This window comes from Anopheles aquasalis, chromosome 2 (genome assembly GCF_943734665.1).
Source record: "Anopheles aquasalis chromosome 2, idAnoAquaMG_Q_19, whole genome shotgun sequence".
Lineage (NCBI taxonomy): Eukaryota > Metazoa > Arthropoda > Insecta > Diptera > Culicidae > Anopheles > Anopheles aquasalis.
This window is the reverse complement of record NC_064877.1, coordinates 26,150,001-26,165,000: the sequence shown is the minus strand read 5'-3', so window position 1 is coordinate 26,165,000 and position 15,000 is coordinate 26,150,001. Positions and strand designations below refer to the sequence as shown.

Below are 15,000 nucleotides of genomic sequence, written 5' to 3'. Positions count from 1 at the left end.
ATTTTTTTTCTAAAACATCTCACCGTTTAGCTCAGCAGTGAGCGATCAGGCAACAGGCTAGACAGGCTAACGAAGATCGTTGCTAAGCAATTATCGACTAGTTTGGATACCGCTTGTATCGCGTAGCGCGAAGTCACTTAAAGCACAAAAGATAATGCCGACGGAGGCGGCGGGTATCGATGGCACCGTAACGAATGAATTGACGGGATGCCGCTGACAGCGGCAGAGAGCAGTCCATTCGCCTACTTCGGAACCCGGACATCCTGAGCCCCTCGGATGACGCAACAGAAGCACAACTTTATGCCATTCAAACGCATCGGAACGCACAAAATCCTGTATCATATTTATAAAACGGATCTTTATAATAGAAGCGAGAGAGAGAGAGAGAGAGAGAGAGAGAGAGAGAATTGAGATAAAGAACTGAAATGAATGAAAACAAAATGCTCTTTGAACTCACACCGATAAACCAGGTTCGTCGCTTTGAGTCTTTCCTATCGCCGTTCTCAATTCTTCCACTTCACCATTACGGCACGCGTGCTTGGTCCAAAGTGACCCCATTTTGATTTCGATTCCTATCAAATCTATCCAATTTCGCCAAATTTCAAACCGAATAGCTCCTCTTTCAATGGCTGCTTCTACAACAACCGTTAACGCCGGCTGCAGGCAGGCCTGCACGGAGCATTAGAGAATTGAAAGCTACGATCGTGATAGTCGTCTCCCGGGCGATCCCCTTAAAGCATTAGCAAACACCCAAAAAACACAACAAAAAAAAGCAATATGTGGCATCGGCTTAGGCGTGCCCGAAGAATTCGAATTGGTTTTCATCGATCACACCGTTTTTCGAACACCCTAATCGCATCGTCACGGGCAAACGGAGCAACCAATACGGCCTCGTTCTTACCCGGATGACAGCGAAAGGGCCAAGGGTTGTGATTTCCCGAGTATCCTGCGGCACCAGCAGTGGCAGCAACGAATTGCTACGGAACGGAACGGCATTAATTAATAAAAAAAAAAAATAATCGTAATGAGATATCGGTTGATCAGTATCGGTTTTCGGTCCAGCATGCAAAACAAAAAGGGCACCCCGCTTGGCACCCAACCCAAGGGTGCTGAACGGACTGAAACAATGCAGAACGGAATTGGCACGTCGCTAGCTGGCTTGGCAATGTGGCAATGTTTTCGTACAGTAGGCCGTGCGTTACAGTGCAGGGAGTTGCCAATGCTCTTCTAGGTACAATAAGGTAGAACATAGAAGCTTACGGAGCGTAGGCGCGGACTGCACGGGATACGCGGCGCAGGAAAGAACACAATCCCAGTGCAGCCAGAGATGGTGGTTGAGCAACAGCCTTCGGTGTATCACAATAATTGTATGGCTAGTGAGTAAAAAGCCGTAACCGTAGTAGCTCTGTGCGAGAAGCAAGACCATCTCACTGGCCCGAGCACACAGCAGTGAGTGCGTGGGGCTGGTAGGAAACCAAAACAATTTTTTTTTTTGTAATCTACACAATAAGTAGCAATTACGGGATGGGGGCCGGAGTATGGATTATGGGCACACTAGCTTGTTTTATGCTGATGCTTGCTGGACGATGGACGAACGGACCGACGGACGGTAGGAACAACTAGCCACACATACTAGACAGTCCAACGATCCCACAATCCTGCTCCACCGCCACAGCTCACCGGCAACCGCACAAACGCTCTCATGTAACCACCCCCTCCCACCCCCTTTTTGTTCACCCGAGAACGCCAAGTGCGGGTGAGAAATGGCACTGTCCACTAGCTCTATCTGTTGATGGATGTACCTATATATCTTTATATGTAAAGTAAACTGTGCTACAAGCAGTAAGCGTTCAGGCGGGCGAGGGAAACCCCTCCCCCCCCCCCCCTCCGAAACTCAAACGAAAAACTGAATGTTGAATAAATGAAACTAAAAACAACCAAACTCTAAAAAATCGTAACCATAAGGAAAAGGGCAAAAATCCGGAACAAAATGAGAAGACATAAAACATAAAAAGAGGGCTCAGGGGTGCTGCATGATGATGGAACTTAAAATGATACATTAATTAAAAAAAAAACAAACCCATAATGAATGCTACAAAATATGAACAAACCAAACGGAAACACAAATAGGAACAGTACGGGAAACGGGGAGGTCTGCGGCACCGATGGACACAACAGCGTGCCGGCGGTATCGCCTCGGAACCTGGTCCTGTCGCAGACACTACCCCACTAGCAGTCGACATAAAGCAGTCTGTCTGTCTGTCTGATGGACGGTGCACATATCGCCGGATCCGCGGATCGTATACAGCAAACTTTATCCCACTCGCAACGTTGCACACCCACAGAAACCGCATCATCGATCAACAACAATACGCAAAAGGGCCCCGTAGGGGAAGGTCTGCCGGTAGCATAGAACGCGCCACACCGTGTAGCATATGTCAGAGGAGTGAGCGAGTGAGTGTCATGTTTTAGTTCGTTAAATGTTAACTTCACCCTAGACGTTCTAACCGGGTAGCCCATAATCACGATTGTACAAAGCGCGCGTTGTCACCAACCATTATCAGAGAGCAGTAGCGAGGCCCGAAATTATTTGAAAAACCTTTGGCAATCTCATCAACCCCCATCGAATGCAGTGCGCAACCGAAACCAAACGGAAAGGCGGGATTTTCATCCAATCGGAGGCAATTGCGAAGGAACAAACACAAATCTTACATTGGCTCCAGCCTCGTTCACACGTCTCGACGATCCGTTAGTAAGCGGACATGCCGAATGGGCAACAAATTATTCATTCTACAAGAAACAAAACACTAGAATAAAGATTAGACGATTGCTAAGATCGTGTCGAGAGAGAGAGAGAGAGAGAGAGAGAGAGAGAGAGAGAGAGAATGGGAGAGAGGTTGGCAGAGCATACTTTGTCTGTACGTAGATCCCAGTGTGAGAGAGAGAGTTTATGGTTTTTTTGGGTTATTTTTCCCCCACACTTTCATCGTAAACCATAGTGCGGTGTCGAGTCGAGTTTATTCATATCCATGCAAGCGACCGGTTCAAAGCAGCGACCCACCGTCTATATAGGAAAGCATATAGGTAATACCGCCAACACAACCGCCAGTAATAGCCGTATAGCAAGAACAATAATCACCCGATCGCTTCGTGCTATACTCAACCATCAACCTCTTCCTCATCCCGGATCGATCCGCAGATTGATGGCTAGCGCTTTAATCACACCTGGCCCGCCGCCCGGTGGTGTGCGGTGCACTCAACACCCAACCCAATTTGTAACTTGTGCGTCCTGTTGTTGTTGTTGGCAAGCAAAGAAGGAGCTCCGTAACCCAAAGCCCACGCGTACCAATTCCACGTAAAGAAAAAAAAACCTATCACCCAACGTTATCGTCAGTGTTTTTGGTGGACGAGTAGGAAATCATAAACAAACAAGCAAATCCCAAAACAAAAGCTAACAATTTAACGCAGAAAGGCTGTAGCAGGGGGGGAGGAATATCGGGGATGAAGAGGGATGAGCAGAGGGATGCTTGAAGCGCAGCGGAGTGGACCGAATCGCGTCAAGTCGGTACAGGCAGGCGGTAGGTAGGTTTAAGTGGATGAATAAAAGGAACATATGATGATCAAGACTAAGCTGCGAGACGGACGAGTGCCGGTACCAGCCAGCAAGATACTTTGGAAACGCAAGAAAAAACGAAGCGCGGGACCTGTGGTGTAACAACGGTTTTGAACGGTTGGTGAACGAATTCCGTACGCTTTTTACATGGATCTCTGTATTTTCCAAAGCAAATACATTTCTCACACATTAATCCTGAACGGTAACAGTGTACAAAACAAAAGAAAATCTAATTCACGTCTATCGTACAATACAACTAGTACATTTGGCATTGTAATGAGGGGCGGGGAGGGATTGGGAAGTAGGTACAATAACCACGTGTTACGCGTGTTTGCAAACCCACTAGGAGGGACTAGTCGGCTAGGAGAAGAAGGTGGACATGGAGCTATACACATGGAAATGCGTACGTATCATTGTTGAGGGAGAAAGATGAAGATGAGCGCGATATAGTAGGATTGGGATTGGGATTGACAAAAAAAAACGAATGGTTTTAGGGACGAGAAAAGAGCATGATCTGGTGCTAAACACATGTTGTCCGCGTTCATATTTTAATCGATCCGTTGCATCCATGGACCGGCTGGCGTACTGGCGAGCCGAGAATGTTGGGAAGGCCAAAGGGCATGGCATTATGGCGATCAACAACCACAACGAAACATAGTAGAAACACACTGCACCATCGATCGAGATGAACTGTGCGTTTCCTTCGTCCAATCTAGACTGATCGCTGAATCGCTTCTCACAGATCGTGAGTGTTTGGTTGTGGTCCACTCGGAACCAGAGAAAGGACGATTGCGTGAAAGGACATATGTCGTCATGAAATTTGAATGCTCTGAACCGCCCCGGGTTAGCTTTGTGTGAACGAGCTGAAATTGTTGAGGCAGGACACCGAAACCAATTTCGTCAGGTGCAGGCGACGGTCTGAAACAGACGGAAAATGAGCGAAGGACACGTGGATTACAGTGAGAAGATTGACGAGTGGGGGCGATCGGGCGTGCGGCGAATGCCAGTGAGGCAGATGTTACGGATATGCAATGGAAGTGTTTTTAAATGTAATACAAAAGGTGAACAATAAAAAGAGAAAAAATCTCAAAAAATTTAAACACGAACCGCTGCCGTCTCATGAGTGCAGTAAATCAATTCGAACCTGTTTTTCTCTAGACAACTGAGTCTAGAGGCGAGGCAAGAAGTAACGAACCACCTGCAGGTAAGTGAAGGGGCGTATGACTAAATGCAATGGGGCCTGTAGGACGATAACGATAGCCAGAAAAATGCATTTCACGGTGTCTGACCAGCATATTTTATGGTTCTACGCTGTACAGCTAGACAAATGAAACGTCTCAAAACAGTAACTACATAGTAAATTTATCCTGTTCCCACCGGAACTCAAGGCAAACTTCCTTTTAGTGTAGATCAGTTAGTAGACCATTTCAAAAGGAGTGTCCTTTTTCGGTTCATCGATTCATCGATCATCGATTGTTTTCGTTTGAAGGACGTGAAGGGTTAAATGTCAAACGCACTACCTAAACGTCAAAAAGGCGGAGAAAAACAGAAAAAAAGTTCCAGAAAACCAAGTTTCCAATTTTTAGTTTTTGTGAAACAAACGGGAAGAATTACAGATTTCCGATGAGCAACCCTAGCACAGTAGCAGCGGCCGTGGATACTTCGAAAAGCGACGATGAACAGTTTGAGGACGCGCAAAGCAAAAACGAGCGATACGTCGACGAGGTGATCGAGAAGGTGACGGGCTTATCGCTGAAACGGCCACCGGAATCATCGGACACGGAGGAGTTTGCGGACTGTGAGCAAACGGCGGAAGTGGCCAGCGCCGAGAAGGAAAGCGGTGCGTCCGAGCCGGAAGATGGAACAATGCTACAAACGCCCGGGGACGATGCGGATGATTTCATTGACGAAGATGCACAGCGTGATTACGAGACGGGACTGACGGAGGAAGAACGAACGGCCAACCGGGCGAAGGCCGAAGAACTGAAACAGCAAGGCAACGAGCTGTTCAAGCGGGGTGAACACCAGCAATCGGCTCTCGTGTACACCAGCGCGCTGCGAGTCTGTCCACTCGATAGCAAGGAAGATCGTGCAATTCTGTACGCGAACCGGGCAGCCGCCAAGTCCAAACTAAACCTCAAACCGTCTGCCATCGAAGACTGCACCAAAGCGCTCGAGTATAATCCCAAATACTTGAAGGCACTGCTAAGGTAAGTACCACGAGATCGACAAGTCGGATAGAAGTTGCTTGACCTGACCCCGGAAACACTCTCTCTCTCTCTCCGTAGGCGAGCCAATCTTTACGAAGAGAGTGACAAGCTGGACGAAAGCTTAGAAGACTTCCGGAAGGTGTTGGAGCTGGATCCGGGTAACGGTGAGGCCAGGGGAGCAACGGTGCGGCTGCCACCGAAGATAGCGGAGCGTAACGAGCGGTTAAAGGAGGAAATGATGGGCAAACTGAAGGACCTGGGCAACTTAATACTGCGACCTTTCGGTCTATCGACGCAAAACTTCCAGATGCAGCAAGACCCGCAGAGCGGTTCCTATTCCATCAACTTTAAGCAAAACACCAACCAATGACCAACGGAGAGCAACCGAAGCCCCGGCTGAACGCGAGCAATGTTGAAGCTTATTTATGATTTGAAGATTAAGGTTGTTGGACACGTGATCAAAGAATTAAATCGAGTCTTAAGCATCAATTTTGGACATGTCCGTTTAATGCTTTGATATCTGTTAGTATACGAAAAGTCCCGAGTATTCCTGGATTTACATTGAAAAAGGTTCCACTCCCAACTTTGCTATCACAATCGCGCGATAAAGATTGGTCGGAAATGTCTTTAAAAATCAAATAATTTTAAACAACTAAAAACCCGCATCATATCCACAACCCTTCCGTACTTTCCATCAACAGTAATACTTCTGCTTCACTACCGCTCTTGCTACTAGCTCCCTCTTGGCAATGTCTTCCTTTACGGCTCCTTCGGGATGTCGAATAGTCCACACTCGCGGTTGGCTGGCACCGCTTTATCTGAAAGTGTAGTCGAAATGGAAGCGATCAATGATGGGTTTAGAGAAGACTTCTGGGCCATTCAATTATCCTACTCTTACCAATCATTTTCGGATAGGGCAAGTTCAGGTTGCCCATCAGTTCCGCGAACGCCTCAATGTCCTTCGTAAGTCGGGGATTGTAACGCTTCTCTTCGGCCACCGTTGTCTCCATGTTTCCTCTGAAACGATACGCAGTGACACGCAGTGACACGCATTGTGAATAAGCATCAGAATCGCACACCACAGGCCAAACACCATACTCACTTGTAATCGTGTGCCGGAAACAGTCGGAAGTTTTCTGGCAGGGTAAAGATCCGATCGTGTACGGACCGGTAAAGGGTACGGGAATCACCCTCCTGGAAATCGGTACGACCGCAGCCACGAATCAGCAGCGTATCGCCGGTGAAGGCGCATCCCTGCTCGTCAATCACGAACGTCATGCAACCATTGGTGTGGCCAGGTGTGCAGAGGGCCCGTAACTCATGGCGACCGAACTTTACCGTCTCGTTGTCTACTAGATGAAGGTCCGCTTTCGCACCGCTGTTTTTTGAAATCACACTCAGCGTTCCAGGCAACAGCTGCTTCAGGTACCCGGTACCGGTGACATGGTCCGCGTGCATATGCGTGTTCACTGCAAATCATGGGAAATGATTGTATTTGGTATGATTCTAATCGTTGTGGATCGTTTTCAGTCTTCACTTACGGGCAAACTTGAGCGTAAAGCCCAGTTCCTCGATCAGCTTGGCATCTCTCTTAGCCTGCTCCAGCACGGGATCGATCAGGATGGCCTCCTTGGATACGATGTCCGCCAGCAGGTATGAATAGGTGTGCGATTGTTCATCAAACAGCTAGAACGAGAGCACAGTGGAGCGAAGGGTTGGTGTGATAACAGGATGATTCCGGGACATGATTTATTGCGCCAGCATTTCCCGTCGACGTCGTTGCCACAGCCAGCTTCTACTTTCTATTTATCTGTTTATCGCAATCCGATGAAGGAAAACGTGCTATCACTTTAAAAATTCAGTTCTTCCCTTGACCTTGCGGCTGACTTGTGCTCATCAAACGGCCTTCGAATGTCGTACCCGTGCCTATAATGTTCCTACGAGATGTAATCTACATGACCCCCCGACCACAATGACGTAGCAAAAAACACGCATACCCAACAGCGACTCCGCGGACAACGACCACAGCCCAGTTAGTAATTTAGTGATCGATAGAAAAATCGATTCGATGCGTAGAAGCAGGTGAAAGCGCTTACCTGTCTGAAGAAGAAATCGGCGGTGAAGGGTTTCCGTTCGTCCAACATGTTGGCGCTTTGCGTGAGAATTGCGGACTGATGGAGGGGACAAACTGTGCTGATGCTTATGTACCGCCGAACCGTCGTACCGTGGGAGGTGGTGATGAGCGTTCGTCTCGATAGGGGACGCGTCGAACCAGCTGTGATCGCTGAAACTGTTGCTGCTGCTGCCGTCACCCGTCGCAGAACACTGCCGAAGGCGTTTGAGGGGCTCATTGCTCTGGATTCCGGGCTGATAGGGCCAGCAGAGTGATACGCGTTGTCTACCGGAAGGGGGAACACAAAAAAAGAATATTAAACCGTAACGGCTGGAATTAAAAGTTTATCACTGGCTGCGCGATACGCTTATCGCACGAAATGGGCGCTCGATAAAGAGTTGCTGGCACGACCTTTCGGACACCCGAAAATGAATTTGCACTAGGATGCGACCAATTCTGATGTTCTGCGATAATGCACACCCTTATCTAACTTATTTCCATGATCTTGTGGGATGCTACACCTTAATTGAAACACTTGTTGTTTGTTTGCGCACCTTGTAAGTTTAGTTGTTTTTTTTTTTTGGGGAAGACAATCTACTACTGCCGTTGCCGCTGCTGGTGCTGCTGCAATAACTTTCACTGCAATGATGCAACCGGATTTTGAGTCTGCAGGGGATACCAACGACTAATCCTGGTCGCTAATCAGTTTGTGATAACAGCCCTACCACTACCAATTTCTCTTCTATTGATTCCCACACATCGCCAGATGCTACTTTGAACGGATTATTATGAGTTTCTTTTGTTAAACATGGAGTTTTTTACTTCTTTTTCAAGTTTTTACTTCTTTTATTCTTTAGTCACCAACTCAGCGGAACAAAACACAGAGAACAAAGAATTTTAAAGTTTTTTGAAAAATATCTAATTTTTGTTGTTTATGCGAAGGCCCTGAATGTCAAAATGTTGCTCGAACGAGTGATCTCTGCTCGAAATGTTGCACGAACGAATCGACCCCCCTTTACGCCTCCCACACAAGCTGACAACAGAATTTTGGCTTCGAGAGACTTTTCGGTCGTTATCCTTATAGTTTATGTCCTTCCCGCATTTGTTAGCTAGTGATTAAGTGTTTGAATTCCCGCTTCAACTCCCGGCGGAAGTACCCTAGCACGCCTTCCGAAACGATTTATGTGTCTACCAACGCCGTAGCCTGCTGCTCTTTGCCTGTGTTTGGTGCCCCAAAACAAACCATTTCCCGAAAAGGTACGTCCGCAACAGCGACCACTCGGTGTGGTCCGCTCAGAATGGTCTTCTTGGAGTCGTTGCCAATTCCGGAACCGTTCCTGGCATAAGCAAATTTATGTAATTCTTCGAGATTGCTATAATTACGGTAGTCCGTCCTGCAGTCGGATACGGAGTCGGATTTTTACAACGCATGTGCCGCACTATCTCATCTCCACCGTCTGCGTGTGCTCTATCTGTTCCATATTCCAGGCGATAACGAGGACAACAATGCTCCGTATCTTTCGTAATCCAATACTCGGTGAGCGCATCATACGCAAGACCTTCTCCTTCTCGGCTGTCGCAGCAAAGCGTTTCGTCATCAAAGATCACTATGAGTTCGATCAAAAGGTATACCACTCGTCCCGGAACCGTGGAATTACCCACGAACCGAGGTCAAGGGCAAACCATCCAGTTCGCCCGATCGACCGATTAAGCGTTCCCATTACGATTTCATTTCACGTCCTGTCGATTTGCAGGTGATCAACAGTGACAACCCGGTGATCGTCAACTTCCACGCGGAATGGTGCGATCCGTGCAAGATACTGACCCCGAAAATGACGGAACTGTTGGAACCGTCGGAAGAGATCGATCTGGCTATCGTCGATGTGGACGACAACGCGGAACTGGTACAAACGTTCGAGGTGAAAGCAGTCCCGGCAATCCTGGCCTTTCGCAACGGGGTGGTAGTAGACAAATTCATCGGCCTGGTCGATGCGAATATGATCGAGAACTTAATCGGTAAACTGACAAAAAAGAAGACCTCGTAATTGATCGAATGAACGTGTGACCTTGCCAAATTGTGCCAAGGCCTGCTGCGCGTGGTCCAAGCCAAGTGTTTTCTGCTGTGGCAAATATCGGGGGATGGCAGCGGGATAGGAACTGAGGATGGTTTGCTAGGAGCTCAACCGACCCAAACCCCCATCTCCAGTTCTTCTGTTTCGCCTTTCCCTGAATCTAGGCATTGTGATGTACAGTTATTGATTTTACCTATTCACCGCACGAACCGCACGGATATGAACCGTTTTTATTTTAATCTGTAAAGACACTAACGAGAAAATACATCGAGAAACATGAGTGCAAAAACAGGCTGTGTTTTTTTGTGTTTCTTCATTTTGTGCGATTACTGCGTGAACAACAGTGGAACGCAGCTACGCATGCCTTCATAGTGCCTCCTAGCTACCGGCGATGCCCGATATTAGCCTTAGCAACGCGACGCCGTATAGTAAACTGTTTGTTAGTAGGTGCAGGACACGACCTAGGGACGCTTTTCGAAATCACTGCCGAGAAAAATTAACTTTTCACATCATGCTACGATGTTCCGGATTGCCGTTCCTTCCGGGGAACACATTTCAAGATGTAAGTAGAGGGAAGGTAACAAATCAACAGCTAATCGTTGTCACTAATGTTCTCCACGTTCTCCTTTCAGATTGGGCGCCAAAAGTTCCACAAATCGCACCATTTCGATCAACGCAACCGTGTTTGCATTCTGGTCGATAGCAAACGCCCGGGAATTGGAGGGAAACCGTTGCTAGAAACGGACTCTCCCGAGTACGAGCTACCATCCCTATACCCCCCTCGATATGCTCCTTCCCGGCCATCTTGGCTCGAGTACGACCGGCAAGTGCTGTGCTTCTACGGCTACTTCCAGGAGGCGCTCACCGAGGTCGATCGTCTACCGTACCAGGTGCGTAAAGTGCGCATCCTGTACTATCTCGAGGACGACACGATGCAGGTGAGCGAACCGCGTACGCTCAACTCGGGAATCCCACAAGGTTGCTTAGTGACGCGCCAGCGCATACCGAGGCCACCACCGTACGACGGTGCGTTCACCTCACTGCTCGATCTCAACATCAACCATACGGTCCAGCTGTTCGATCGGGTCTATACGATAACCGGATGTGATGAGTTTACGCGCCGCTTCCTCAACCGTCTCGGTATCTCGGTCCCCGCAGCCATCGACCAACCGGTGTAAGTGTACGTGGAAGGCTGCTTCCATGTCTAATCACCCTTAATCGCCCATTTTTTCTTTTCTTGCAGCGATCCTGCCACTGAACTACGTAAGCAGCAAGACTCGGCTAAGCTGGCCAAGCTGCCAGCGTACAAGATCGACACGCTGGGTAAGTTTCTGCAGTACGATCGTAAAGTACTGCGGTTCAACGGTGTCTGGGATGACCGTGCGAGCGTGTTTGGTGATGTGCACCAGCTAGAAGTGCTCTATCACCTTAGCGACGATACGATGGAGATTAAGGAGAAGCTACCGGTCAATTCGGGGCGTGACTCGAACGGAATGTTTCTCCGGCGTGGTCGATTGCCTCGCCATTTCGATCAATTGCCCACGATGGGTGCCAACGCACCGGTTACGGTCCTAAACGTGATCGGTGGTGGGTTGCGCGGTGGCCGCTACCTAACGGATTGCGTAGGCATTGGCAAAACCAACGGTGAATACTATAGCGATGCTGATCTGCGGATCGGTGCGAGCATCAATGTGTATGGCCGCAGGGTGTTACTAACGGGCTGTGATCCATTCACTGAGCGCTACTACCGGGAGCTGTACGGTTTGGAGGACTTCACCCCGCTCCATGGGTATGATGTCTCGAGAGACCAATTCGTACCATTCCGACGTATCGAGCGGGAACTGCCACCGTACAATGGTTGGGGTTCGCATGAAGACTCCGAGGGAAACTGTTTATCGTTGGAACCGAAGCAACCCAAGATTGATTTCCGCAAGTTCGTCGCCTACGATCGATGTAGTCTACGCTTTGGCGCACAGATGGTCTCGAATGTACCGGAAAACAATGACCGGTTCTTCGTGATTAGCTATCACCTGAGTGACGATACAATCTCCGTATACGAAATACCGCTGCGCAACTCGGGGTTCCGGGGTGGCGAGTTCATCAAACGACGCAAACTGTTCCTTCCGAATCAGGAGCTGCGCAATGCCAGTCGGCCCGCTTGCTACAGGCCGCAGCACTTTTATCTCGGTGCGGCTGTCCGTTTGCAAGATCATCATTTCCGGGTTACCAACGCCGACATCTATGCCCTACAGTTCATGGAGCAACACTGCGAGGAGTATCCGCTTTCAAACGTTGGGAAGATCGTGCAGAAGCTGCGAGATGCTCTGCAGCCGCACTACAAGCAGTACATTGCGCGCCATATGGGCAAGGTGGTGCAGATGAAGATCGATGGGCAAGCGGTGAGCACGGTCACGTACGAATCGCTACGAGATATGCTGATCGAGCTGCTGGGCGAGAGCATTGTCGATCAGGAGATCGTCACACTGTGTCGCATGTTTTCGGCCGAATCGAGTGAACCGGACCGGTGCGATCGGGAGCTCGTCCGGTCGGCCATTCATGCTGAGCTTAACCGTGCGCTGTGGTGGGATCTGGAACGTACCAAGGAGCACATTTACCACCTGGAACCGTCAAATCCCGATTGGGTTACACCGCAGCGTCTCTGTACCATCATCAAAGCCTGCAAGTTGCCACTGGATAATGCATTAATCGACAAAATGCTGCAAATGTAAGTATGAAACTGAGGCATTGCATGTTCGCTACCTTTGTAATTTCAACGTTTGTGTTTTCTCTTCCATCAGTTTGAAAAAGAATGAAGCTGGACTTCTTTCGGTGGCTGACTTTATGATGATGATCAACCCATCGGCAGTTCCCAGCAAGCCGATCCAGCCGCTCAATATCAAACACGACGTGTCCTTCTTTACCCCTTACCGCGTAACGGGGAAACTCGTCAACTGGGACCAACTGCTGGCCCACATTGACCTGGAACGCTCGCTAACGAATCAAACTTCATGAACGACGGACACCCCGTAGCGACCTTTATGAAATCAACAAATTATGTGTGTTTTAGCTGCGCGTGACTGATTTTTTGTGTGTGAGTGAAATCCAGCAATTCATATGTTTTAAATACAACGAATTGCATACAGTAACTGCTGCACGCTATTTCAATTCCTATTACTTCAAAAGTTTCTTCATTTATTCACATTTTGTAAAACTGGAAAAATCCGAATGTACTCTTCTCTGTGACAAAAACACTGCATTTTCCACCTGAGACGATTCTGGTTGAGCAAACTCCGCCAATTACGGTCAAATCACTACGATTCATAAATAATTAAATCAACGACCGCTAGAATGCGTTGTAGTTCATAGTGAAAGGATAAGAAAGAAAGCCAAAACATATTATTCCGATATAGCTGCCTGGGGCCGCCCAAGAAGTGCCTAATAAAACCTAATACGAAAGCTGCTTTTCCGTTAACTCATCTTCATCTTCGTCGTCGTTGCCATTGTACAAAGTTTGTTCCGCAGCTTCTGGGAGCTGTTCGTCCTGATGCCCGGATAGTGGACTAGAACATCCGCCAGTTACCAATGACTCATCTTCTCCAACACCCCTCGTGCTGTCGTTTACGAGTATAAGTGGTGCCTGTGGTAGTACGGAGGACGGATGACCGGCTGTGCCATTGACAATTCCTTCGCTGACTTCAACGTCTTCACCATCCAGCATCAGCTCGACGGCAGCCCCGATTGATGATAGCTCCTCGTCGGAAAGTTGAGCCGCCAGCTGATCGAGGAGCTGCACTGTCGTCGTATGGTGGCTGTCGCGATGATTGAGCTGCTGTTGGTGCGTTCCGTGTGTCGATGATAGCCGGAATATATCACAGGTACGTTCGTACGACGTTATGCTGATGTCATTGGTTGATGTCACGGATGTTCCGGTTAGTGAGTGCTTCGTGATACTACTACCTCCATCCAAGTCCGAAACTGTACGGTTGAATTATTAAAATTTGCATCAAGAATTGGTTATTTATGCTCCATCACTAACTAAATAGTAAGATTGATCATAGCTCATCCTAGCACACCTAACTCAGTAATACGCATGCATTGAAGGTTTCCAAAAAATATCAACTAGAAAAAAGTGGTCACATCAACTCATTAAACAAACGTCATGCAGATTGCGTGCTGAGAAAAAAGAAGAAATCATTCAAAATACACTCTCTTCGTTCCGATTTTATTGCGCATAGCAAAAGCGTGGTAGAGTCTTGCACTGAGATTTCAAAAAATCGTGTAACATCATCTCAGCATACACTGCGCGCTTCATAGCACAAACACTCCGATATCGGTAGCGGTGGGAACGGGTTCTTGTAACCTTCGGAGAAGGCTGGTACCGGTGGCAACTGCCTCTTGCAGTCTCTCGCAGGAAGCGGGGCGTCGCATTTCGGTGGAAACTTTACCTTGCCACATCCCGGCACCTGAACACGCATGCACAGGTCTTCCTTGATTTTTATACACTCCGGGGCTTCCATGCTTGGGGCGGGTGAGGTACAGCTGAGCTTCCTCAGCACCGGTTCACGCTTCCGCCGTGGCATTTCCAGGATACTCATTTCCTCGCAGCTAAACGCACGCGGCTTCGGTGGTTCCGGACAGGGACGCCACATACGTGGGCTGGAAACCATCACGGATTTGTCGGCCCCGGCTTCCGCTGCGGCACTGTCCTGGCATGCCTTCTGTTTGCAATCTCCGCTCTTGCTGGTACGATGATGTGTGGTTCTGGAACTACTGAACTCCATCGCCCGGGCCACTTGTGGTCGAATCATTGTGATCCCACCAACATGGCCGATAAATTCTTTTACCATACGAAACATTTTCTAAATACGAACCAAAATTAAAACTTGTAGCGAAATATTCATAAGAATTTGAATCTACTGCTAATAAAATGGAAAACTTACGGGGTTTTTTTTAGATTTTTTTTAACAAGACGACTAATTTGGCTTCTACCCT

General features: G+C 48.3%; 6 protein-coding genes across 7 annotated transcripts in view; 3 read left to right on the top strand and 3 right to left on the bottom strand.

Moving 5' to 3' along the window:
* The first annotated feature begins 5,155 nt into the window (after positions 1-5,155).
* On the top strand, positions 5,156-6,312 carry LOC126569473 (tetratricopeptide repeat protein 1). Its single transcript, XM_050226572.1, has 2 exons — positions 5,156-5,823; positions 5,902-6,312. The coding sequence occupies exons 1-2, from the start codon at positions 5,237-5,239 to the stop codon at positions 6,191-6,193; spliced, it is 879 nt and encodes a 292-aa protein (XP_050082529.1). The 5' UTR covers positions 5,156-5,236; the 3' UTR covers positions 6,194-6,312.
* Positions 6,309-8,819, bottom strand: LOC126569472 (persulfide dioxygenase ETHE1, mitochondrial). The gene is made up of 6 exons (XM_050226571.1): positions 8,491-8,819; positions 7,920-8,221; positions 7,365-7,509; positions 6,926-7,292; positions 6,722-6,840; positions 6,309-6,641 (listed from the first exon to the last, which is right to left on the bottom strand). Exons 2-6 carry the CDS (start codon positions 8,172-8,174, stop codon positions 6,583-6,585), a joined length of 945 nt encoding a protein of 314 aa, XP_050082528.1. The 5' UTR covers positions 8,175-8,221; positions 8,491-8,819; the 3' UTR covers positions 6,309-6,582.
* Positions 8,820-8,955: 136 nt separating this feature from the next.
* LOC126571482 (thioredoxin, mitochondrial) lies at positions 8,956-10,300 on the top strand. Its single transcript, XM_050230017.1, has 3 exons — positions 8,956-9,193; positions 9,425-9,562; positions 9,691-10,300. Exons 2-3 carry the CDS (start codon positions 9,443-9,445, stop codon positions 9,979-9,981), a joined length of 411 nt encoding a protein of 136 aa, XP_050085974.1. The 5' UTR covers positions 8,956-9,193; positions 9,425-9,442; the 3' UTR covers positions 9,982-10,300.
* Positions 10,301-10,399: 99 nt separating this feature from the next.
* On the top strand, positions 10,400-13,099 carry LOC126571478 (EF-hand domain-containing family member C2). The gene is made up of 4 exons (XM_050230009.1): positions 10,400-10,570; positions 10,641-11,182; positions 11,252-12,733; positions 12,807-13,099. The coding sequence occupies exons 1-4, from the start codon at positions 10,400-10,402 to the stop codon at positions 13,018-13,020; spliced, it is 2,409 nt and encodes an 802-aa protein (XP_050085966.1). The 3' UTR covers positions 13,021-13,099.
* A 168-nt stretch (positions 13,100-13,267) lies between these two features.
* The window catches only part of LOC126571479 (USP6 N-terminal-like protein), a 7,653-nt gene continuing 5,920 nt past the window's right edge, over positions 13,268-15,000 (bottom strand). For both annotated transcript variants that reach the window (XM_050230010.1, XM_050230012.1), the window contains exon 6: positions 13,268-13,983. In XM_050230010.1, coding sequence (XP_050085967.1) covers positions 13,454-13,983 — 530 coding nt within the window. In that variant the 3' untranslated portion in view covers positions 13,268-13,453. The remainder of the gene's footprint in view (positions 13,984-15,000) is intronic.
* On the bottom strand, positions 14,208-14,922 carry LOC126571480 (uncharacterized). Its single transcript, XM_050230015.1, has one exon. It carries the CDS (start codon positions 14,862-14,864, stop codon positions 14,298-14,300), a length of 567 nt encoding a protein of 188 aa, XP_050085972.1. The 5' UTR covers positions 14,865-14,922; the 3' UTR covers positions 14,208-14,297.